Source organism: Lagenorhynchus albirostris, chromosome 9 (genome assembly GCF_949774975.1).
Source record: "Lagenorhynchus albirostris chromosome 9, mLagAlb1.1, whole genome shotgun sequence".
Lineage (NCBI taxonomy): Eukaryota > Metazoa > Chordata > Mammalia > Artiodactyla > Delphinidae > Lagenorhynchus > Lagenorhynchus albirostris.
Genome location: NC_083103.1, coordinates 7,866,862 through 7,891,130, shown reverse-complemented (window position 1 = coordinate 7,891,130; position 24,269 = coordinate 7,866,862). Strand labels below are relative to the sequence as shown.

General features: G+C 61.7%; 1 protein-coding gene and 1 non-coding gene across 2 annotated transcripts; one reads left to right on the top strand and one right to left on the bottom strand.

Annotated features, from left to right (window-relative positions):
* Window positions 1-1,838: 1,838 nt before the first annotated feature.
* Window positions 1,839-1,911, bottom strand: TRNAA-CGC (transfer RNA alanine (anticodon CGC)). The gene has a single exon. It is a non-coding gene; the product is annotated as a tRNA-Ala (tRNA).
* A 6,245-nt stretch (window positions 1,912-8,156) lies between these two features.
* On the top strand, window positions 8,157-22,494 carry CCDC88B (coiled-coil domain containing 88B). Its single transcript, XM_060157624.1, has 27 exons — window positions 8,157-8,231; window positions 8,533-8,666; window positions 8,829-8,940; window positions 9,046-9,115; window positions 9,193-9,251; window positions 9,355-9,438; window positions 9,513-9,656; window positions 9,841-9,989; window positions 10,159-10,240; window positions 10,391-10,549; window positions 11,088-11,234; window positions 11,410-11,518; window positions 11,695-11,831; window positions 11,913-13,043; window positions 16,174-16,301; window positions 16,379-16,496; window positions 17,256-17,351; window positions 17,434-17,574; window positions 17,956-18,212; window positions 18,558-18,701; window positions 18,901-19,087; window positions 19,233-19,378; window positions 19,609-19,707; window positions 19,902-20,068; window positions 20,908-21,114; window positions 21,277-21,345; window positions 22,023-22,494. Exons 1-27 carry the CDS (start codon window positions 8,172-8,174, stop codon window positions 22,076-22,078), a joined length of 4,392 nt encoding a protein of 1,463 aa, XP_060013607.1. The 5' UTR covers window positions 8,157-8,171; the 3' UTR covers window positions 22,079-22,494.
* Window positions 22,495-24,269: the final 1,775 nt, after the last annotated feature.

The window sequence follows — 24,269 nt, the reverse complement described above, 5'->3', positions numbered from 1 at the left end:
TGTTTTTTTTGTTTTTGTTTTTTTTTCAGTACGCGGGCCTCTCACTGTTGTGGCCTCTCCCGTTGCGGAGCACAGGCTCCAGACGCGCAGGCTCAGCGGTCATGGCTCACGGGCCCAGCCGCTCCGTGGCATGTGGGATCTTCCCGGACCGGGGCATGAACCCCTGTCCCTTGTATCGGCAGGCGGACTCTCAACCGCTGCGCCACCAGGGAAGCCCAAGTCACTGGTTTTTAGTCTATTCACCAAGTTGTGCAGCCATCGCCACTACTAAGATGGATTTTTTTTTTTTTGGGCTGCACCAAGGGGCGGGCGGGATCTTAGTTCCCCGACCAAGGATGGAACCTGGGCCCCCTGCAGTGGAAGCACGCGCAGTCTTGACCGCTGGACCGCCAGGGGCGTCCCTCAGGTGGATTTTTAATCTCAGTGACTTCTGCCAAGAGGAGGCTGTTGCTGGTCTCGCCCGGCACTGCGATGCGTGTGTGCGTGACCCGTGTGCTTGTGAAGACTCATTCGGACTTCCGGGGGCTCCGCTTCCCACAGTCACATCAGTATCTTGCATCCTGCGGCTGTTTCCTGAGAGTCATCTCTGCGCCAGGCACGTGCGGGGCTCTGGGACACAGCAGTGAATACGCTGGGCACGGGCCCTGCGGGCGCCACGGGTCTCCCAGCCAGGGCAGCGCCAGCGCAGCTCTGGTCCCACCTCCATGCGCTCCCAGGCTAGTGGGGGCGCCAGACGCCGCATGAGTGCTTACAATCAGCGTGGTGAAGATGTGAAGAGGAAGCACAGGTTGGTCATTTGGGGTATCACAGAAGAAGGACCCTGCCCACTACCCCACCCTCCCATGGGGGAAAGGAAGGGAAAAAAGGACTTCTGGCTGCGGCCGAGAAATGAATAGGTGATAGCCAGGTGAGCAGAGGTGGAAAGTGTGCTCCAGGTGGCGGGAACAGCCTGTGTAAAGGCTAAAGGCGAGGCAGATGAGAGAGTGGACTGAGCAGCCCAGATGAGGGCAGAGAGAGGATTTTGTCCACAAGCCACGGCACGATTGGCTTCTCCTGGTGGACATCTGGGTTTGTCCACGATTTGGCTACGGGCAGCTTCAGACACATTTCTGATTTTGTTTCCTCTTGGGCTTCCTCCTCAGGGCGTGTTCCCAAATGCTGAGAGTGCTTGGGTCAAAGGGCGCTGGCGGATTTACTGGTGTCTGAAAACCCTGAGGCCGTTTTAAGGGCCATCAGGGATACATGCATGTGCTCCTCTCCCCCTTTCCCCTCAGTGAGCCAACCCGAGTTTTACCTTCTGGATTTACTTTTTGCTTGCTTAATGGATTTTTTTTTTTGCGGTACGCGGGTCTCTCACTGTTGTGGCCTCTCCCATTGCGGAGCGCAGGCTCTGGACACTGCAGGCTCAGCGGCCATGGCTCACAGGCCCAGCCGCTCCGCGGCATGTGGGATCTTCCCGGACCGGGGCACGAACCCGTGTCCCCTGCATTGGCAGGCGGACTCTCAACCACCGCGCCACCAGGGAAGCCCCGCTTAATGGATTTTTAATGGTACCTCAGAGCTGTCTTTGATGTGTGTGTCTTTAATTATGAGGGAGGCTAGCAACCTCAGGGCTTGGCACTGGGTCTCCCCATGCTTGCTAACTGGGCTCTGGGCTCCAGCCTTACCCTCCCAGCAGGCAGCAAAAAGGCAGTGGGGACCGCGGGAGGAGATGCAGCTCTCAGAGAGAGGACTTAGGTTTACCCTCATACCCCTCTGAGCCTCACTTTCCTCATCTCTGAAATAGGAATTCTTTTTTTTTGTTTTTTTGCTGCACCACGCGGCTTGTGGAATTTTAGTTTCCTAACCAGGGATCAAACCCGGGCCCTTGGCAATGCGAGTGCAGAGTCCTAACCACTGGACCACCAGGGAATTCCCTGAAGTAGGAATTCATCTGTTCAAAACCATTAGTTCAGCTGCCACTGCACTCCAGCACTTCCTGGCTGTGTGGCCTGAAGCACGTGACAGCCTCTCTGTGTTCAGTTTCTTCATCATAAAAGGGAGATGGTAATAATTGTACCTGTATTTTATGGCTGTAGAGGGGGTTGAGTGATTAGCATATGTGAAGGACAGAGCTGGCACGGGCAAGTGGTCAGCACACGGTGTCGGTGTCACTCTCATGGTTTCCTTGGCCCAGACCGCAGCCCTGGACGACTCCATGGCATCCCTGCCCTCACAGAGCTTCCACTCTAGTGGGGAGCAGATGCAGCGAACAAGGGAAGATGCAGAGTGGCTTAAGACTAAGAGGGGAGAAGGACTGGGGTCTCCTTTAGAAAGGGAAGATCTCGGACTTCCCTGGTGGCACAGTGGTTAAGAATCCGCCTGCCATGCAACAGACACGGGTTTGATCCCTGGTCTGGGAAGATCCCACATGCTGCGGAGCAGTTAAGCCTGTGAGCCACAACTACTGAGCCTGCGCTCTAGAGCCCGCGAGCCACATCTACAGAGCCTGCATGCTGCAAGTACTGAAGCCCGCGCATCTAAAGCCCGTGCTCCGCAACAAGAGAAGCCACCGCAATGAGAAGCCCGCGCACCGCGACGAAGACCCAACACAGCCAAAAATAAATAGATAAAATTAAAAACAAAACAAAACTGTAAGTAATCTACAGGTTTATTAAAAAAAAAAAAAAGGGAAAATCTTTTCTGAGAAAGAGGCCATTAGGCGCACCAGTAGGGGGAGATGGAGCTAGATGGGGGAGGGGGTTGTGCACGTGTGTGGGTTGGAGAGGGTGTTCCAGGCTGGGGAACAGCAAATGTTGAGGTGCTGAGGGCAGAAGAGAGACTGAGGAAGCTGGAGCGGGTGTGAGGCTGGGAGGTGTGTGTGGGGGGCAAGGGTCAGGTGGCGAGCCTGGGCCGTTCTGTGGGGCCTGGGAGGTCATGGTGAGAGGCTGGAACTTGATTCATAGTATAGGGGGAAGCCACTGGAGGGTTTTTTGTTTTTGGCCACACCGCAAGGCATGTGGGATCTTAGCTCCCCAACCAGGGCTTTAACCCGCGCCGCCTGCATTGGAGGTGCGGAGTCTTAACCACTGGACCGCCAGGGAAGTCCCTCCACTGGAGGGTTTTAAGCACAGAAGGGTCATGAGTCAGTCAGTGTTTCCGAACACCTCCTTGGGCACTGGGTGGAGGCCACCAGGAGAAGGATTGGTGCCGGGGTGCCAGGCTCGGTGAGAGGCTCGGGGCGAGGCAGGGCCCCCGGGAGCGTCGGGGAGCCCTGGGGAGAGCAGAAAGGGAGAGCTGGCCCAGTGTCAGGTAGTGGCGGCTGGGCCGCACCGGGCTCTCTTCAGAGCTGGGCCCAGGCCCTGCAGGCTGCACCCTGAGGCCCTGGGCACCTGGCCCGGCACTCGGCAGATGGCCCTGGGCCCTCCCCTCCCTGGCTCTGGTTTCCCACCGCCTCCTCCCGCATGGGCAGCTTGTTGGGTTACTGGGCTGAGCATTTCTGCTCTTGTCCAACTCTGGCTATTTCCACCCCCAAATGGTAAGTAGGAAAAACACCCCTTCTCAGACACTTGGGTGGGGAGTAGGGAGTCCTTCAGACCCAACGCCAGAGGGTCAGGTGCCCAGAAACCCCTGGAGGCTGTTTTAGGGTTTTAGTTCTTGAGCCTGGGGCCCTGAACCATCTGGTTAGGGAGCTGGGCCGCAGCCAAGCCGCTGGGGTATCAGGTGGGGCCTGCCGCAGGCAGGGAGAAAAAGCCACTCTCTGACTCAGGCCTGGTTGGTCCTGGGCTCTGGTTGAACCCAGTTGCCACCTGCCCTGGCCTCCCTGGACTCTGCTTCCTGGAGCCCCAGAGCCCTCGAGCCCTCCTGCCCCGGGTCTTTGGGGTCAGACTAGGGCTACCCAGAGAATTCAAAACCAGAAGGGAAGTGGGAGTCCTTCCTGCTCCCACCCTGTGCAGCTGGGGAAGCTGAGCCCTGAGGTAGGAGGCTGCAGGCAGTTGACTACGTTGTCCATTTGTCTGTCTGTCTTTCTCTGCTTCTTGCCTGCCTCCTGATCCACATGTTGGCAGCAGTGGGCACCAACACCCCCCACCCCACCTTAAAAACTTCCAGAAAAAGATCTCTGAGATGAGCAGTCATTATGGCACTGTAGGGATAGCAAAAGATGCAAATGTTTAAAATCTTTGTCAATAAGAGACAAAGTGACGATGGGATAGCGCACCGTGGAATACAATGTAGCTATTCAAAAGGCCAAGGCCAACGGTTCTGAACAGAAATGAAGCCGATTGTGAAATATATCTCAAAGCATGGAGGTGCACACGTAACGTGTGTGTGTGGGGCTGTGGGTGTGGTTGCAACCACTTGTGACAGACTTGGGCAGCTGCAGCTCAGGAAGGACACAGAAAATGCTAACGGGGCATGGCATTGGGGACTGGGTTTGGGAGTGAAGAGGGGGAGACTTGATTTTTTCTCTATATCCTTAGGCACTCTTGACATTTTTTTCTTTTCTTTTTTTTTTTTTTTTGCGGTACGCGGGCCTTTCACTGTTGTGGCCTCTCCCGTTGCGGAGCACAGGCTCCGGACGCGCAGGCTGAGCCAGTCATGGCTCACGGGCCCAGCCGCTCCGCGGCATGTGGGATCTTCCTGGACCGGGGCACGAACCCCTGTCGGCTGCATCGGCAGGCAGACTCTCTCTTGACATTTTTGATCATGCATCTGAACAATTTTTTTGAAATAAATTTATTTATTTATTTTTGGCTGTGTTGGGTCTTCATTGCTGCGAGTGGGCTTCCTCTTTGCAGTGGCTTCTCTTGTTGCAGAGCACGGGCTCTAGGTGTTTGGGCTTCAGTAGTTGCAGCAGGTGGGCTCAGTAGTTGTGGTGCACAGGCTTAACTGCTCTGCAGCATGTGCAGACCAGGGCTCGGACCCGTGTCCTCTGCATTGGCAGGCGTTTTCTTAACCATTGTGCCACCAGGGAAGTCCCTGAACAATTTTTTTTTTTTTTGCGGTACGCGGGCCTCTCACTGTTGTGGCCTCTCCTGTTGTGGAGCACAGGCTCCGGACGCACAGGCTCAGCGGCCATGGCTCACGGGCCTAGCAGCTCCGCGGCATGTGGGATCTTCCCAGACCGGGGCACAAACCCGTGTCCCCTGCATCGGCAGGCGGACTCTCAACCACTGCACCACCAGGGAAGCCCCTGAACAATTTTTTAAAGGAAAAAATCTAGCCTAGGGATAGGGACCACTGCCAGCCCCTGAGGAACATCCCTCAATAGTTAATTGAGCCTCGAAATCCCAACATCTTGGTGTCAGCTGATGAGGGAGCCCCTCCCCAGCCTCCTCCCCCCGCCCGCCCCCCGAGCCTCCCTCTGCCTGACTCAGCTGAACCAACTCATAGAACCAGATTGGGAGACTGAGGTGCAGCCGGGCATGTCTGGAGTGACGAATGTGAGAGCAATCAGCAAGAGCAATGGGGCGACACGGCCCAGGCCTCCGAGGAGGCTGGAGGAAGGGTGTGACTCGGAAGCCACGGAGCAAGGCAGGGGCCCCCGGCTGCTGGGAGGTGAGGCCCTGTCACCACTCTTCGCTAACCCAGAGCGGGTTCTCCGGAGTACTTCCTGGGCTGGAATCCCGAGGTGGGGGGGATGGAAACAGGTGTAAGATTCACAGAGTCCAATCTGGATGGACCCTTGATATTATTAATACTAAAGATAATAAACTGGTATCTGGTGTCTGAAATTTGGGACCACACTAGGGACCATTTCATGAATGCTTCAGCCGGGCACCAGCTTGTGGAATCCTTGTAACAACCCTTTGAGAGGATTATCTGCATTTCCAGATGCTTCTAGGGAGGCTTAAACAACTGGATATGCTCTTCTGCTAACAACCCTGCGCAGCTTCCTGCTGCCTGGTCAGGCTACCACTTCAGAGCTGTGTGATTTTGGGCAAGTTCTTAACCTCTCTGAGTCTCGGTTTCCTTCTCTATAAATTGGAGATAACCCATAGTCCTTATTTCATAAACAAGTCCTGTGCAAATAAGTTAGTAAGTGTAAAGTATTGGTAACCAGGACTGGCTCATGATAAGCCTGTGTTTGCAATATTGCCCCATCTTGCAGCAAATCTAAGATGTCAACGATTGTAAAAGACGCCGCTAAAGAAAATGCCACTAAAAGAAGAATGCTGCCAGTTAACTATGTCCCAAGGCTCTTTCAACACTAGACTATTTTATACTTCCCGAAGGAGCTCTTTTTTTTTTTTTTTTTTGCGGTACGCGGGCCTCTCACTGTTGTGGCCTCTCCCATTGCGGAGCACAGGCTCCGGACGCGCAGGCTCAGTGGCCATGGCTCACGGGCCTAGCAGCTCCGCGGCATGTGGGATCTTTCCGGACCGGGGCACGAACCCGTGTCCCCTGCATCGGCAGGCGGACTCTCAACCATTGCGCCACCAGGGAAGCCCCCGAAGGAGCTCTTTTTGACTTAGACATAGATTCTCATCATACATAATTCTGATGCACACATAAAAAGGAAAATATAAGCAAAAGAAATAGTTTACGCTGTTCAGGAAACTCCTTCACATTTGGAGTCCGACAGAGGCGCGATGTCTGTATTTCCCTGCCACCCACTCCTGTGAGGCATCAAGAGTTCGGGAGAGCGGTGCTCCCCCCCGAAATTCACAAGACAACCGGAAACCACCGGCAGCCATCAGAGTCCTAAGCCAACTGTGCAGGACCGCAGAGCAAGCCGCCTCTGATTTCTGCTTTGGGAGTGTTGCTGACAAGTCCGGTTCCTCTCCCCCGGGAGCTCCCACCATCTGGGGCCTGGGGTTAAGAGCGCTCCGCTCTTGTCTCTGGGGTTTTCTCCCAAGCTGCTGACGCCCTTTCGGCAGGGTTTGATGCTTCTGAAGTATGGGCACGTGCAGGCAATGACAATGACGTCAGGACTGTTGCTGGCTAGCCAGCAACTCTACCATGTAACCTGACTTTAGCGATTTAAATGTGAGAAACAAAGTGTCTGGGAATCGATGAAACATGAATAATTTCTGAACGTTACACGGGCCGTGCTTCCAGCTGCCACAGAAAGCTTGCACGTTCTGCTTCGGCTGCTTGAAATGCCCTTCCTTCCTCCCCACTTTGCCTAGTTTACCCAGTTATCCCTGATCTCAGCTTCATGGTCATCCCCCCACCCCACCCCCCATGCCTTTCCTGATCATCCCACTGACGTCAAATCCCTTCCCTGTCAATGCACCTAGTACAGCTGCAATGTTACATTTTGGGTGTGTGTGTGTGTGTGTGTGTGTGTGTGTGTGTGTGTGTGTGTGTGTGTGTGTGTGTGGTTTTCTGCGTAGCTGTCTCTCCAGTGTACTGGGCATACCACGGGGGCAGGGACTATGTGGCTTTTTACCACATCTCAGTACCCAGCAATGTCCCACACGAAGCCCAGTAGTGAGCAGTGGGGGAACTGGGGTGTCCTCCTGGCCTCGTGGTTTATCTATGAGACACGTGCTGCTGGTCTTTGCATTGAACTGTGTCCCTCAGAGGCTGGATTCTAACTCACTTCTTTCACAGACGGGAAATTGAGGCCTGTGAGGTCACTAGCCCACGGGCTAGACGTTCTGTCTCAGTCCAGTGTATACAGAGTATGGGGGGGTGGTCCGAGGAGGGGGTACTCACTTCTGGTCGGGGTTCAGGGGAGGCAGCACCTCCCAAGCCTCGTAGGTTGGGAGGGTGATTTGGGTAAGTTTGGGAAACATCAAGGGGAAAGGGAAGCCAGGCAAATCAGAAGATGCAGGTGTGGGCACCTAGATGCCCCGTGTAAGGCCCCTTCCGAGGCCCTGGAAGGTACAAGGCTGAGGTCACCCTCTTGGGTTTCAAGTCGGGTAACCGAGGCCCAGAGAGGGGGAGGACTCACCTGCCATTGTCCATCGAGCCAGGAGAGCTGTGGGCCTTGCTCCTGGGCGGCCCTGACTCCACCTTCCCCTGCTAACCTCCGAGCTGGCCCTGCCCAAGATGCTGGGAGGATGCAGGGAGGCGAAGGGGGGGGCGCTGAGGCAGGACTCCGGGGGTGCACGGGGCTGCCGGCACCCGGAAGGAGGAAGCTGCTCAGGGTGTCTGTGGCTGGGCCTGCGCCCACTCGGGACTTCCTCTTCCTCTCAGGGCAGGTGTAGCCACCAGAGCGGGACCGACACCCTGACCCCGTCATGGATGGGGGCAAGGGGCCCAGGATCAGAGACTTCCTGAGTGGGAGCCTGGCCACCTGGGTGAGGGGGCAGTGCGAGGGAGTCTGGGGAGGGGAAATGAGCAGCAGAGAGGGGCTGGTGTGGGGTGGGGGGAGAGGGGGCAGAGCTGGGGCCTGAGGGGAGGAGCGGGCTCAGGTGGGGATGGGGAAGTCCAGGCAGCTGTGCGGCAGGAAAAGGGGTCCAGGCCCGCGGCCACTGGCGTTCAGGGGACTGGTGAGGAGGGGGCTGCGCGGGCCCAGGAGGCAGGTCAGAGGGGCTCAGGATCCACTCTGCCGGTGCCGGCCTCCCACCCAGGCCAGCTGACTCCTTTGTGTCCCCACAGGCGCTGGGCCTGGCCGGGCTGGTGGGGGAGCCGGAGGGGGAAGAGGAGGAGGAAGGAGAGGGGCCTCTTTGTCCGGAGACGAGGTTCTTACGCCTCAGCGACGGGGCCCTGCTCCTCCGGGTGCTGGGCGTCATGTAAGGGCATCAGAGGGGGCCTCGGGGCAGGTGCGGAGGGGCTTGAGGGGAGGGGGGCCGGGCAGCCTGGTGGGAAGAGCCTGAGGGGTGGTCGGCAGAGCCTGGTTTAGGGGAGGTGGGTCCTCAGTCACCCCTCCCACCTATCGTCCCCCGTGCCCACAGTGCCCCCAGTTCCCGAGGCGGCCCTCAAATGATCAGGGGCCACGATGGGCCCGCAGCCTGGCGGGTGTGGAACCTGAACCACCTGTGGGGCCGGCTGAGGGACTTCTACCAGGTGAGGGGTCAGGAGGGGGAGGCTGAGCCTGGGAGCCCCCTGCCTGCGGGAAGGCCCTTCTCACATCTCCCACCCCATCTGCCGTCTGCCTGTCTGCCGCCGCAGGAGGAGCTGCAGCTGCTGATCCTGTCTCCACCCCCAGACCTCCAGGCGCTGGGGTTTGACCCCTTCTCAGGTGCTCTCTCCCACCACCCCTTCCTGCTTCTTCCCCCTATCCCTGCCCGTTAACCCCTTGTGGCTTGTGCCCTGCAGAGGAGGCGGTGGAGGAGCTGGAAGGCATCCTTAGGCTACTGCTGGGGGCATCAGTGCAGGTAAGTGGGGCAGGGAAGGGCAGGGTCTGGCTTTGGCCGCAGAGGTGGGAGACGCCGGTGTGAGCCTCACTGTCCCCTCCTCGTCGCCCTGCTCCCCCTGCAGTGTGAGCACCGGGAGCTGTTCATCCGGCACATCCAGGGCCTCAGCCTGGAGGTCCAGAGTGAGCTGGCTGCTGCCATCCAGGAGGTACAAGTTTGGTCGGCCGTCTGGGACACCCTGCCCCCTACTTCCTTGGCTGACCTGCTCTCCTGTGCCTCCAGGTGACCCAGCCCGGGGCCGGCTTGGTGCTGGCGCTGGCTGGGCCTGAGCCTGGGGAGCTGGCGCCTCCGGAGCTGGAGATGCTGTCCCGGAGCCTGGTGGGGACACTGTTGAGGCTGGCTCGGGAGCGGGACGTGGGGGCCCAGGTACGAGGCGGCCGGAGGAGGAGGAGGAGGGCCACGGGGACCCAGCCGGGCACCCAGCCGCCTGCCGGAGGTGCGGGTGGGGGTGGAGCGCTGCAACAGTCACATGCGTCTTGTGGTGCTTGGGGGCAGATGTGGGGCTCTTGGGGCGGGTCACTCCTGACCCCTGACCTTTGACGTCCCCCAGCGGCTGGCTGAGTTGCTGCTGGAGCGGCAGCTGGCGGCCCCCTTGCTGCCTGAGGCTCCTGCCAGGACTCCCCCGGAGGGCGCCTCACACCACCTGGCCCTGCAGCTGGCCAACACCAAGGCCCAACTGCGGCGCGTCCGGCAGGAGCTGTGAGCGCCGCTGGCTGGGAAGGACCTGGCGGGGGTGGGGGGTGGTGGAGGCGGGGGGTGGCGGGCAGGGAGCGCAGCTTAGGTCTGGGTGTGGTCCGGATGGGGTTCAGGCCTAGCAAGGGCTGGAGGGTGCAGGTCCCCAGACCCCTCCTGCGTCCCTTCCCTCCAGGGAGGAGAAAGCCGAGCTGCTGCTAGATTCCCAGGTGGAGGTGCAGGGCTTGGAGGCCGAAATTCGAAGGCTCCGCCAGGAGGTGCGCTCAGGTGCCCCCAAACATGGCCGCATTCCCTAACCCGCCCCCCGCACCTTCCCCAGCCTACTGCCTCCCCCAACCCGGCTCCTTCCCGTCCTCAACCCTCTGGCCAGCGGGTGGCCCTTCCTAGCTCCGCACTGTCTGGCCCAGGCCCAGGCGCTGTCGGGACAGGCCAAGCGGGCCGAGCTGTACCGCGAGGAGGCGGAGGCGCTGCGGGAGCGGGCCGGACGCCTGCCCCGCCTGCAGGAGGAACTGCGACGCTGCCGGGAGCGGCTGCAGGCAGCAGAGGCCTGCAAGGGCCAGCTGGAGGTGAGGGGGGCGACGGGGCTGTAGGGGGCGGGGCATGGGGGTGGCCTGCCGGGGACAGGGTGGGCCTCGAGAGGAGCGAATTTGGGCCAAAGGATAGGTCAGGCCTGATGGAGGGAATAGTCACCGCTAGGAGAACGCGGTCAGGTGGTGTCTGGGGACAGGCCCTCTGGAGGATGGGGCAGATGGAGGGGAGAGGTGGAGGCTGTAGGTAAGGGTAGCTGGAGAGGAAGGTGGGGCCAGTTGTAGGGGAGGCAGTGTCTGGAGAGAGCACCCAGCAACGGGGCTAAGTGGGGCTTAGAAGGACCTTGGAAGGCAGTTCCTGGGGAGAAGGGGCAGGGCCTACATAGGAGAAGGGCGGGGCCAGGTGCTAGGGAAGTTGTACCTGAAGAAACCTTGGAGGGGGAGGGGCAGATGGAGGGGAGAGGCGGGGCCTGGAGAGCAACAGGGGTGCAGAGTCAGATGGGGGAGGGGAGCCAGGGTCTGTGGCCCCGGAGTGCTGGGGGCATCGCACCACCATCTCTCTTTGCTCCCCCACCAGGAGGAGCGGGCGCTCTCCGGGGCTCTGGAAGCCTCGAAGGCGCTGCTGGAGGAGCAGCTGGATGCCTCTCAGGAGCGCTGTGCTCGGCTGCATGAGACCCAGCGGGAGAACCTGCTGCTGCGGACCCGGCTGGGCGAGGCCCATGCGGTGAGATTCCCAGGGGGAGCCCTGGTCACGCAGTGAGCTGTGACCCCAGTGGTCCCCAGGGTTCCTTGGTGATGCCTGTGACTCCTACTCCTTGTTTCCCCTCGTGACCCTCTGGCCCACACGCTTGGCCTGGCCCTGGCAGGGAGGGCTTGTCTGACCCTGCTCTCCCCTCCAGGAGCTGAACTCTCTGCGGCATCAGGTGGACCAGCTGGCAGAGGAGAACGTGGAGCTGGAGCTGGAGCTTCAGCGGAGCCTGGAGCCAGCCCCAGGCTCTCCTGGGGAGGGTGAGTGGGACCCCCGTGGAGGGGCTGTGGGTGGGAGGCTGCCTGTGTTTTCCTGCACCTTAGTGGGGACAGCTTCTGATTTCATCCCCTTCCCCCGGGGGTGTCGGGGGGTGGTGGGTGTGGGTGAGGAGCCGTAAGGGAGCAGAGGGATCCTGACCTCATCTCCCACACCCCAGCGCCCCTGCCAGGAGCGGCTCCCTCTCTGCATGAAGAAGTGAGGGAGGCAGAGGCCGGGCGGCTGCGGACCCTGGAGCGGGAGAATCGGCAGCTTCGAGGCCTGCTCCGGGCGCTGCAGGGGCAGCCGGGTGGCCAGGTGAGTCCCCTCCCCCAAGCATCAGCACGTCCTTCCTGGCATCCTCCTCTGGGTTTGACCATCCCTCTCATGTGCCCTCAGCACCCCCTGCTGGAGGAGCCGAGCGAGGACTCCGTGATTCCAGAGCCAGACTCAGCTCCCCAGACTCGGCTGGCCTCAGACCATGGCCCCCAGGGCTTGGCTGGTCAGGCAGGGGATGAAGGCCCCCAGGCTTTGGACCCGGCTCCCCTGGCATCAGATTCAGCCTTCGAGGGGTTAGCTGAGTGTCCTCAGGGATCTGATTTGGACCCAAAGGTGGTGGAGAGGCCCCTCCAGGCGGCTGTCACGGTGCCGGTAGGCACGATGGCCCAGAAGTCAGGCCCCGCTGTAGGGGCACAGGAGTCCCTGCAGAAGGCTGGCCTTGGAGCCCCTCTCCAGACCCCTGCCGCTGTGGCCCCACCTCAGGGTCCAGATATCAAAATTCAGGCCCAGCTGTCGCTGGGAGGAGAGACTGGAGAGTCGGTGCCTGAGGCCTTGGGGCTGAGACAGGAGGACCCTGAGAGCAAACCTGGACTCTCGGAGCCCAGCCTCTGTGGGCAGTTGGAGGAGACCCTAGACCACAGGCTGGACCTACCCAAGGGGCGAGCAGAGGCCAGAGAGCATGAACAGAAGTTGGAGAGGATGGTCGGGGACCCAGCCCAACAAAAACCACAGCAGAAGCTGGAGGGGGCTCCTGAGGCCCAGACCTGGGAGGGGAGGATCCCAGGGGAGATCCTGGCCGGTGGTGTCCCAGAGCAGGAGGCCCTCAAGGAGGAGGTGGCACGGCTGAGGAGAGAGGCTGAGGCTCTTCGAGCTGAGCTGGAGGCCCAGGCCTGGAGGCTGGAGGCCCGAGGCACGGAGGCCGCCCGCCTCTCCGAGGAGCTGGCTCAGGCACGGAGGGCAGAGGCCGAGGCCCACCGGGAGGTGGAGGCCCAGGCCCGGGAGCTGGCCCGGCTGCGGGAGGCGGTGGAGGCCGCCGGCCGGGAGCTGGAGGCTGCGTCGCGGGAGCGCGGGGCGCTGGCGGAGGTGCTGGCAGCGACGGGCCGCGAGCGGAGGCAGTGGGAGCGAGAGGCCCCCAGGCTGCGGGCCCGGGCCGAGGCGGCCGAGGAGCAGTTGCAGGTGCTGCAGAGCGAGAGCCGCCGGCACCTGGAGGAGGCCGAGAGGGAGCGCCGGGAGAGGCAGGCCCTCCAGGAGGTATGTCGGGGCTCGTAGCCAGGGTCAGGAAGCAGGGTTCCAGGCCAGTTGCTGGGGTTTTGGGTTATTAACTCCATCAGCAGCCGCTGAGTGCCCAGCACTGAGCTGGGGCCGGAAATAGAAAGGCGAAGTCCCCTCCTGGCTCCCAAAGGCATGCCTGGCTTGGGAGAGGGGCAGATGTCCCCTGCCTTTGATGGGGTGGCTGTAGCAGGCGGGCATGGAGCTAGATGGCCTGGGTGCAAATCCTGGCTCTCTGACTGTGGCGCTTTGCTCAGCTCTGCCCCGGTGCCTCCCTCTGTGAAATGGGGGTGCTCTTCGTAGCTGCCTCAGCGGGTCTTTGGAAGACCAAGGGAGATAATGGCGTGAAGAGCCTAGTCATGCTGGGCAAAGGCTCAAGATACGTTGGTTGTTACAGGCAAAGTGCTTCGGGAGCCCCACGGGAAGGGGAGCTGGTGCCAGGGTCGGGGCAAGGAGGCTTCGGGGAGGGTTCTAAGGAAAGATCGAGATTTTGCTAAGCGGGGAAGGATGTTTCATCCAGAGGGAACAGCATGTGCAAAGCCTTGAAGGCATTAGAGATGCTCAGGGGCCCAGGAGATGTGGGGGAAGGTGGAGAAGTACCAACTTGGACCAAAGTTGTAGGTGTTGGTACTCCGTCCCCAGGCAGGGAAATTCACCCAAGGGTGCGGGCAGACCTGTGTGAGGATGCGTTTGGGGAGGGTCACCTTGGTGTACAGGGGAACCTGGGGCCATAGGAGGCAGTGCCAGTGGTCAAGGTGGCAGGTGAGGGAATTCCCTGGCAGTCCAGTGGTTAGGACTCCACGCTTCCACTGCAGGGGCACAGGTTCAATCCCTGGTCGGGGAACTAAGATTCTGCAAGCCGCGTGGTGCGGCCAAAAATAAAAAAAGGTGGCAGGTGAGGCTGGCTGGAGCTGGGATGGGGGGTGGAGGAGAGAGAAGACCTGGAAACCCCTCTATTCATTCAGTCAAGCATGTTGGCGGGCATCTCCTTGGCACCAGGCCCTGTACCAGGCAGCCAGTGCATGTGTCCTTCGGGAGACGCTCACTCACAGTCTGGGGTGGAGACAGGACCGTGCGGGGAGCCGTGGGGGTCCAGGAAGCACACTGGACTCAGGCTGGGGCACGTCAGGGAAGGCTTCCTGGAGGAGGAGAGAGAACGGCAGTGAGCCAGGAGGAGGTACAGGCCCGAGTTTGTAGGGGTGGAGTGTGAGGCGGGGAGTGGAGGGAGGTGAGACTAAGACTTCATTAAGCAGGTTTCCTGTAGGGCAGGGCTTCGTCTTCCTTATGAGTAAAGGGAGGAGTTGCAGCTGTTTTCATGAGGGCAACGAGGAGTCACTGGAGGGTTTAAAGTGAGCAGAGTGGTCAGGTCTGCGGGTCTGAAGGCCCCTCAGGGGAAGCAGAGGAGACCACAAGGCAATGGGATGGGTGCTCAGGCCAGTGGGGCACAGTGCTGAGGGGAAGGTGTGCTGCAGACGAGGACTCAGATGTTCTGAGCAGTTTCCAGTTTCATCCCTGTTGCACAGAGGAGGGCACTGAGATCCGGAGAGGATAAGTTATTTGCTCCGAGATGCCTCCTGATGGAGAGGAGTGAGGAACAGGCTGTTGGCTTGGCCTGGGGAGTGTGAGGATTGGAGGTGTGGGTGAGAGGGTAAGGCCAAGAGGTTGTCTCTGGGGTCCACTTTGTAGGAGGTGATTGAGAGATGCTGTCAGACGGACCTGGATTATATCTCAGATCCCCTACTCAGCTGTGTGGCTTGGGGCCAGTTACTTAACCTCTCGGAGTCTCAGTTTCTTTACCTGAAACCAGAATAAAAACAATACCTGTGTCACGGGATCCTGTAAGGTAATGAATGTAGAGAGCTTGGGGCAGTGCCTGGCATTCAGTATGGGCTTAATCCATGGAGAGGGAGTGCCAACAGGTGGGCAGTGAAGGTAGGGGTAGGGCTGGCCGGCTGGAGGAGCCGGCTCTGAGGACCAAGAGGGTGGAAGAGGCTGAGGACAAAGGGGAATTTTGTGAGATTTCCTGGTGGAGCAGTTCCTGGTGATAACTGGGTGTGGTACAGGCCGGGGTGGCTGGCCAGGGGAGGGAGGTCAGGGAACCAGGGGCCAAGGGGGTTGTCCAGGTGGGCCTCCTGGCTAGGGGGAGGGCAGGAGGCACGGTGGATGGGGCATTGACGGCTGTGGCCGGAGCCTGCAGGGGGCAGGGCAGGGGTCTGGCCCGAGATGCAGGTCTTCCTGGGCACCACTGTTCTTCCTATTCTCCGCCCTGGGGCTCTTGTGGCTGCTGGCTGCAGGCAGCAGGGACTCATGGGACTCTTAGTTTTTCAATGAGAGGCCGTGGCCAAGGGTGTCTAGAAGTGCAGTGACCCTGAGCGGTGGTCCGGGTGGGGTTGTTAAGCCAGGAAGATCAGAGTAAGGGTTGGTAGACCCCATTTCCAAGGGCAGGGTTTGGCGGGCGGCTGTCATGGTCGGGCCTTCCCCAGGGTTTCATCCTGCCAGGGCCCCCACCCCCCGTACCTCAGAATGGTTTGCCCTACCTCGCGGGGCCCACCGGCCAGAGTGGGTCTCCCATCCACTTCCGCGGTGGTACGGCCCAACCGCCACAGGCTGCGTGGTCAGCGGCGTCCTGGCCCTCCCCGTCCCAGCTCCCACTGCGGTTAGGCCTGGCCCTCACCAAGTTCCTGCCCTCTGTGGCCACCCTCCTGTGGCTGAGGGTCCTGTCCAGACCCGCCTCCTCCGAGCCCCTCTTGCCCTCACATGGCCCGTGTGGCCTCAGAACGTAGGGCGAAGGCAGCTGTCGCTGGGCACGCAAGGAACCATGGGCTCAGAGAGGTGAAGACGTTTGCCCAGCGAGTGCCTCTGACCCCTGGCCCAGGGGCCTCCCTCAGGCTTATAATCCCCAGTTTATAATCCCCAGCTCTTTCATACCCACTCTCCAAGGCGAGCAGGCCTTGTTCCCATTTTACAGATGGGGGAGTAGAGCCCCAAAGGGTTAAAGATATTTGCCCCGGCTGACAAAGCAAGGACAGAAAGCTGGGTCTCTTGACTCTCAGGCCTGGGTGAAGGTGGTGGTCTGCCCTTCTGGCCCTGAGGCTTCTCTGCCTGCCCTCAGGAGCTAGAGAAGGCCACGGCGCGGGGCCAGGAGCTGGGGGCCCGGCTGGAGCATCTGCAGAGGGAGCTGGAACGGGCGACTCTGGAGCACCAGGAATTTCTGCGGGAGCAGGAGGTCCAGCACCAAAGGTGGGGTGTTGCCCGAGGGGCAGAGAGGGGCAGGCAAGGACTTGGGGAGGGCTGGGAGCCAACACTTCTCCCGGCAGGTACCGGGGCCTGGAGCAGCGGCTGGAAGCTGAGCTGCAGGTGGCGGCCACCAGCAAGGAGGAGGCGCTGCTGGCACTCAAAACGAGGGCCCTGCAGCTGGAGGAGGAGCTGCTCCAGGTGAGGCCACTGCCCTGCTTGCCGGGGCCTCGGTCCACTCCTCCCTCCATCCTGCACGCAGACAGCCAGGGCCGCGTGCACTCGTATCACCCCCTCGGTCTTGGCCCTCGCTCTTGGCCAGTTGCTCGCCTTGTGCCCCGATTGGGGGCCTGTAGGAGGGAGCACTGTGCTGGGAGCCAGGCAGCTCTGCCCGGACCTCGTCTCCCCCATTCCTCAAATGGGCAGAGCCTGGCGGCTTTACTCTGAGGCACCTGCTGTGTCCCTCATGCGTGGGCGCCACCACTTCCTGAGCTCAGCGACTATCGTCCTAAGGTGGGAATCGTTTCTGATAGCCCTGTTGCGTGCGGGCTCAGCGCCGCTCTGGTACGGCTGCATACCTGGTTGCCACCGCCCTAGGGAGCCCACTGTCCACCTGGGACAGAGGCAAGAACACAGGCGACCATAGCCTGTGGGCCCCCAGCAGACTGCTTAGCTGGCTGGTGTGGGATTGGTCGGCGGAGGTTTTCTGGAGAAAGCAGTGTTGAAACTGGGGCCCAGAGGAGGAGTACGATGTGCAGAAGCAACAGCTCCGGCAGAGGCTGGGCTCTGCTGCAGAACCGAGAGAAGGTGCAAAGGGCAGGGTGGAGAGTGACGGAGCAAGGAGGGCAGGGCTGTGGGATGCTGGGCGGTGGGGGGAAGTGTGACGGGGGAGGACTGCCAAAGGGGGTAAGGGTCCGCTGCGCTGTGCCCAGGCCACTGCCACTCCCTCTCTCCTTGCAGCTGCGCCAGGGTGCTGTGGGACAGGGGCCTGAGAAGCAGGCTGAGCAGAGGGTCACGGAGGCCCAGAGCGCGCGGCTCATTGAGGTGGAGCGCAGCGTGAGTGTCGCCGTGGTGGGCACGGGGCTGGGGGGTGTGCCCCAGAGGCCTGGCACCGGCTAACCCCCTCCCTGCCGGGCAGAACGCAACGCTGGCCGCCGAGAAGGCGGCTCTGCAGGGGCAGCTGCAGCACCTGGAGGGGCAGCTGGGGAGCCTGCGGGGGCGCGCCCAGGAGCTGCTGCTGCAGAGTCAGCGGGCACAGGAGCAGAGCAGCTGCCTGCAGGTGGGTGACGGCCTGCGTACCTGCCCCCTGCCCCATCGCTGCCCACTTCCTGCCGCTTCCCCTGACCCTGCCACTTCCCCTGCCCGTACCCCCTCTGCCTGCCTCTAGCCCCCGCGTCAGTGCCCATTTCACCCCGTCTCCAGCCCTCTCCTCCACAGCCGGCCATTAGTCCCTCCTGCTTGCCCTGCCCCGACCCCAGCCCCATCTGTGCCATCCCTGCCTTGTGCCACTTGCCCTCCCCTCCACGGCTGCCTCTGCCTTCGGATCCCTAGACCGCTCTCTCCTTTCCTCTGCCCCGCCCTCTGCCTTTTGCCCCCGTCCCTTACCCCCTTTCCGGCCTGGGACGTCACCCAGCAGGCCCTGCTCCCTCCTCTGCCCTAGGCTGAGAAGTCTGTACTGGAGCTGCAGGGCCAGGAGCTGCACAGGAAGCTGGGGGTGCTGGAGGAAGAGGTGCAGGCAGCGCGGCGCTCCCAGGAGGAGACCCGCGGGCAGCAGCAGGCCCTGCTTCGGGATCACGAGGCCCTGGCACAGCTGCAGCGGCGGCAGGAGGCTGAGCTAGAGGGACTGCTGGCCCGGCACCGCGACCTCAAGGCCAACATGCGGGCACTGGAGCTGGCCCACCGGGAGCTGCAGGGCCGGTGAGCCTCCTCCAAACTCCCAGCTCCTCTCCTGGGCACCCCCTACCTGCCCAGAGCAGATTCCCTGGGTGGGTCTGATGCCACCAAGGCAGCAGTGCCACCAGTGGACCCACCTCCATTGCTGTGCCCTCTTGTGCGGCTGGGCTCTCTGCACTTCCGGGGTGGGCTCACCCCGGGGCTCATCGGCGGTCGGGAGTGGTGGGCGTCCGGCACAGCGTTCTGCCCTGTGGCTTCGCCCCGGCGCTTATGCTCAGGAGACGATGGACTTACAGGTCCAGACAGTCCAGCTACCTACACGCCCTGGCGTCGGTCCCTGCGGCCCTCTTAGCTCCTTGTTCATTGCAGGCACGAGCAGCTGCAGGCCCAGAGGGCCCACGTGGAGGCGCAGGAGGTGGCCCTGCTGGCAGAGCGCGAACGCCTGGTGCAGGACGGGCATCGGCAGCGGGGCCTGGAGGAGGAGCTCCGGAGGCTGCAGAGTGAGCATGACAGGTACCAGCCCTGGCACAGCCCCTCGCCCCTCGGGCAAGTTCTCAGTGTTCCCATCTGTGAAGTGGGATGGTGGTGAGTTGGTCGCTTTCCCCGTGGGGTCCTGCTTTGCCTCCTCTCCCCATCAAGGCTCCTCTGGCCCTCATGAGGGGCCTGGGGGGGGGCAAGTCCCCTTGGAGAGCAGCTCTCCTTGCCTCTGCAGAGCTCAGATGCTGCTGGCGGAGGTGTCCCAGGAGCGAGGTGAGCTGCAGGGGGAACGCGGGGAGCTGCGGGGCCGGCTGGCGAGGCTGGAGCTGGAGCGGGCACAGCTGGAGGCGCAGAGCCTGCGACTGCGAGAGTCCAACCAGCAGTTGGACCTGAGCGCCTGCCGGCTGGCCACACAGTGTGAGGTGTGGTGAGGGGTGGGTGGTGGCTGGGGAGGAAGGTTGGCTTGGAGGGGGCGTTGGGGGCTGGCAAGAGCGTGGAGAGAGTGGAAGGCGGCGGCCCTGAGCCCTGTTAAGCACCCCCGCTTGTCCTGCCGCCTGCCCCTGACAGCTGTTGACGGAGCTCCGGAGCGCCCAGGAAGAGGAGAACCGGCAGCTGCTGGCCGAGGTGCAGGCTCTGAGCCGGGAGAACCGGGAGCTCCTGGAACGCAGCCTGGAGAGCCGGGACCACCTGCACCGCGAGCAGCGCGAGTACCTGTGAGGGGCCGTGGGGGCCGGCGTGGCTGCCCCTTGGGTTGTTTATGGGGAGACGCCCTGGGAGGGCCCGGGAAAAGGGGGAGGCTGACCCCCAGGGGCTCGGGGCAGCAGGCATTTATCAGCCCATCCTGGGGTATGTCAGGCTGTGTTAACGGGCAGGGTTGTACCAGGGTGTACTCCGTGTTCCTGCCCAGGCCTCAAGCCCACATCCTCCCTCCCCATCCTCCCAGGGACCAGCTCAATGCTCTGCGCCGGGAGAAGCAGAAGCTGGTGGAGAAGATCATGGACCAGTACCGCGTGCTGGAACCTGGGCCCCTGCCCCGGACCAAGTGAGAGGCCCCTCCATCCTGGTGGGCCTGGGATCGTCCCTACCTAGCCCCTGCCCTGCCCTGCCCTTCGAGCCCTGGCCCAGCCCAGGTCTGGGCCCCAGTGACGGTTTGCCTGGCCTTTGCCATCCCAGACATGGCCTCTTGTCCCTCCTTCCTCCCTGGCCTTAGCCCCTCTTGTGCCCTCTTGCCTCCAGGAAGGGCAGCTGGCTGGCAGACAAGGTGAAGAGGCTGATGAGGCCCCGGCGGGAGGGGGGCCCCCACGGGGGGCCACGCCTGGGGGCCGATGGGGCTGGCAGCACCGAGAGCCTAGGGGGCCCCCCGGAGACGGAGCTCTCCGAGGGCAGGGAGGCAGATGGCACAGGTGGGTCTGGGGGTCAGGTGACCAAGATGGTCCCTACCCCATGTCCCCTACCCCCTGCCCCCAGGGCTTGCCAATGCCTCTGGTCTTCCTGTGTGGCTTGCACACGTGCTCCCCGCTGGCCTTCCCTGCTGCAACCTCTCCCCACTCCCCCAGATGGTTCCAGTAGCTCTTTGCCCTGCATCCCTGCTGTGTCCCTCTTGGCTGGCACCTCCCTTCTGCCTGCGCTGCCACCCACGCCATCCTACCCACCCACGCCATCCTACCCACCCACGCCATCCTACCCACCCACGCCATCCGACCCACCCACGCCATCCGACCCACCCACGCCATCCTACCCACCCACGCCATCCTATCCAACCACGCCATCCTACCCACCCACGCCACCCTACCCACCCACGCCACCCGACCCACCCACGCCACCCGACCCAATCACGGCATCCTACCCACCCACGCCATCCTACCCACCCACGGCATCGTACCCACCCACACCATCCTACCCACCCACGCCATCCGACCCAACCACAGCGGTACCTAGGACCTCAGAGCAGCAGGGGACTTTAGTGAGAAGTCATTTATCCCTGTCAGCAGATGAGAAAACTGAGGCCCAGGGAGGGGAAGCATCTTGCCCAAGGTCACACAGTGAGTTAGTGTCAGAACCAGCACAGGGTCCAGCCTCCTGTCACCACCTTCACTCACCCAACCCTGGGCCCCTTCCGCCCTCACCTCTGCAGCTGCCTGTCCCCTGTGGCCCCCGTGCAGCTTCTCCCTGCTGGCCCCTCCACTCTGCCCAGCCCCTCCTGGCACTGCTCCGATACCCTCCCTGCCTGTGCCTCTTGCAGGGTCCCCCTCACCGGCACCCGTGCGCCGGGCCCAGAGCTCCCTGTGTTTGCGGGATGAGACCCTGGCAGGTGGGCAGCGGCGGAAACTCAGCTCAAGATTTCCCGTGGGGCGAAGCTCTGAGTCATTCAGCCCCGGGGACACCCCGCGGCAGAGATTCCGACAGCGGCGCCCAGGCCCGCTGGGGGCACCCAGCTCCCATGGCAAAGGTGAGGGAAAGGGTCCCTCCTCCCACTAGCCCCCCAGTTCCCTGTGGACCCACCAGCTCCATGGGGGAGGGGGCTTCCTTCCTGTCTCCTGTGTCTCCCCACAAGCCCTGTTGCCTCTGTGTCGGTCCTCATGGCCCAGTGGCTGCCTTGTGCCCCCCCCAGGACCTAGCGTGGGATGGGATGGCTCTGTCGAGACCCTGGCGGAGCGCGAAGCAGATGCCAACAGAGAGGGTGAGTGGGGGCCTGGGAAGGAGGGCAGGTAATTGCCCTGTCTGGGGCCCCTGGCAGGCCTCAGTCACCCATTCACTCATTTGACAATGAACCTTTACGACGTGCCAGGTGATGTGCTAGCTGGGGATACAGCAGGGAACGTTCTGGTGTGGGGAGGTGGGAGACAGCAAATAATGTGCATGAAAATAATAATTCTCTGCAACGGCTCATCCAGTAGAAACCTGATGTGAGCTCCATGTGTAATTTAAAGTTTTTCAGTAACCTCATCAGGAGAAGTAGAAAGAGGCATGTAAAATCAATTTTAATAACATATTTTGTTTAACTCAGTATGCCTAAACTATTGTCATTTTAATGTGTAGTCAGTATAAAAGTCATTAATAAGGTATTTTATATTATTTTTTTCACACTAAGTCTGAAGTCCAGTGGTATTTTATCCCCAAGCACATTGCAGTTCAGACCGGCCACATCTCACGTGCCCAGTCCTACACCGGGCAGCTCAGCCCTAGGATATTAGGAGGTGATGGTGTTCTGGGAAGACAGGAGAGCAGGGCGAGTGAGATCAGGAGCACCGGGCGGCAGAGGGAACAGCCGAAGCGAAGGCCTGGCGTGTCTGAGGCCTGGCAGGGCAGCCGGGAGTCCCCGGAGGGAGCGAGCCTGAGCTGAGCTTTTCCCTCCAGACGTCGAGGTGCAGGAATCGGAGAAACGGGCTCTCGCGCCTTCCCTCAGCCAGTGACACTGCGTGGATGGGGAGCTTGGGAGTGGAGTCTTCTCGACTCTGGAGTCTCACCGGGGGCGCCAGGCAGCCCAAGAATCTGGGGAGGCAGGGCACTTGTGGCGAATCCTTGGACAGGGAGGCCTGGGCCCCCAGATCCTCCACAGCCTGCACTGGGGCCCCGAGCTGGAGCTGGGATGACTTTATGGACAGGGCCGATGGCCGGCCCCCACAAACGGCTCCCGCCTGGGGCTCCGCCATGCGGCCCTTGCTGAGGAGGTGGTCTCCGGGACAGCCCCCAGCTGAAGGAGGCAGGCAGGAGTGGGCAAGAGAGCCCCCTGCCCGGTCCAGACGGTGAGCCAAGGACCATTTCCCGGGGACTGTGGCCTGGGCCCATCTCTGAGCCTTAGCTGGGATGTGAGGGACACGAGAATAAAGCTGGGATGCAACCACCTGAATCTGTGCCCTGTGTCTACCAGCCGCATCTAGGAGCCACTAGGTGCCAGGACACATGTGGCCTGGGATCCTTCTCTGCTGTCAGAGGCCTGTGGCCATTGGCCTCCTTGCCCTTCATGGGGCAGCAAGGGGCTTTCTTCAGGGGAGGGGCCCGCTGGGCTGGCCTGGATGTCGCAGTGGTGGGGCGAGGGGGCAGAGGTTCTGGGTAGCCAGCAGAACGGGTAGGGTCTGAGTCTGGGCTCAGCCTTTGCTTGAAAGGTGAGGTCTGGGCTCCCGAGTGTGGGGCAGGAGAAGTACCCAGAGGGCCTGCGCCCGCCCCCTGTACCCTCTTCTCTCCTTTTATTTCTTCCTGCCTCCTCATCCTCTCTCCTCCATGCCTTTGGGGCTGAGCCCCTCGCCAGGGAATTTACTGCCCTTGGGGTGTCGCCTGGTGTCGGGGGCTGTTGTGGAGGGACACACGAGGTGGGAAGGACGCCGGGGTCTCTGACCAGGGCCTCTAGGATGACGCCCGGGAAGGGGGCCATTAGCCTGGGCGGCAGGACGTGAGTCAAGGCACCTGGGGCCGCCCAGAGTAGGGTGGGGCTGCCCGGCTGAGGTGAGGCAACCTGAATCTGGGGGTGGGGAGAGCTGGGAGGGGTGGCCAGGCCAGCCTCCCCAGGGTGACCTATTGCAGCCTGACTCACAGGGTTTCCACAGCCCTCCCCTTGGGGATAACCCACCGCTCTGCCTTCCTTCTCTCAGCCTGAGTTTCTGAGGTTGGTGGCATGGGAGTGGACCCCCCTGGCCTCCAGTGGGGTTGAGCAGCTGGAAGCCCCTCCTACAGGCCTCAGGGCAGGGGGCTTTGTTGGCTGCCCCACCCTGTTGGTGGCCCCTGTCAGTTGTCAGGGAGGGGGACAAGGCGCTGGGCCTGATGGGGAGAGCAGGCCACACCTATGTGGCTCTGACACCCCTTTTGAGGTCTACTTTGTGCCAGGCTTGGGAACCACAAGGGGCAGAACCACATCGGGTGCGCGCACTGGGTGGGCTGTGAAGGGTGCCTGGGGGCTGAGGTGCTTTTATAGGTCCACTTGCTTTAGAGAGATTCGGTCAGAAGATCGGCTGCCCCTCCCTGCTGGGGGTTGGGCTGGGCTCCCTCTCGGTGCCCCTTGTAGGTAAGGGGAGCCCAGAGACAGGGCTTGGTCCTCAGGGTGCCTGTGCCCCCAGGCCTCCCCGGCAAAGGCAAGTCTGCAGGGGAGAGGGTCTCGCTGGCTGCCGGAAGTATAGACAGGGAGCTGGGCTGGGCCGGGCGGCTTCTGGGACCCTCTTAGCCTGCCCAGCACCAAGAGCGAGAGCCACGCTGAGTGAGAGGCGCAGGGCTGGGGCTGGGCTGGCAGTAGCTGGACAAGGGTGGCCGTGTGGCTTCAGGCTGCTCGTCTGGCAAGGGGACCGACAGATCCCCTCCCCTATTTGCTGAGGTCAAGGAGTGATCAAAAACGAGGCAAGTGGGTTGTGATTTTTATGAAATCCCTCACTTTCGCTGGTGGCTAAGAATTGGACAGAGCTGCTTGGCTGCCCTTGGGGCTGGCACCCTGGAGGGGAAGGCGGCTCTAAAGTACCTGAGTGGGACCCCCATCCCCCTTGGGACACAGCCTGACGTGGACTTACCGCCCTGGGGCCAACACCTGGCTTGGGAGTGTCCGCCCCACAGAGGCCCCAGGTTATCCACGGACCCCAGGCACGGCTCCTAAGGGGTGTTCCCAGGTCCCCAGGATGGTCG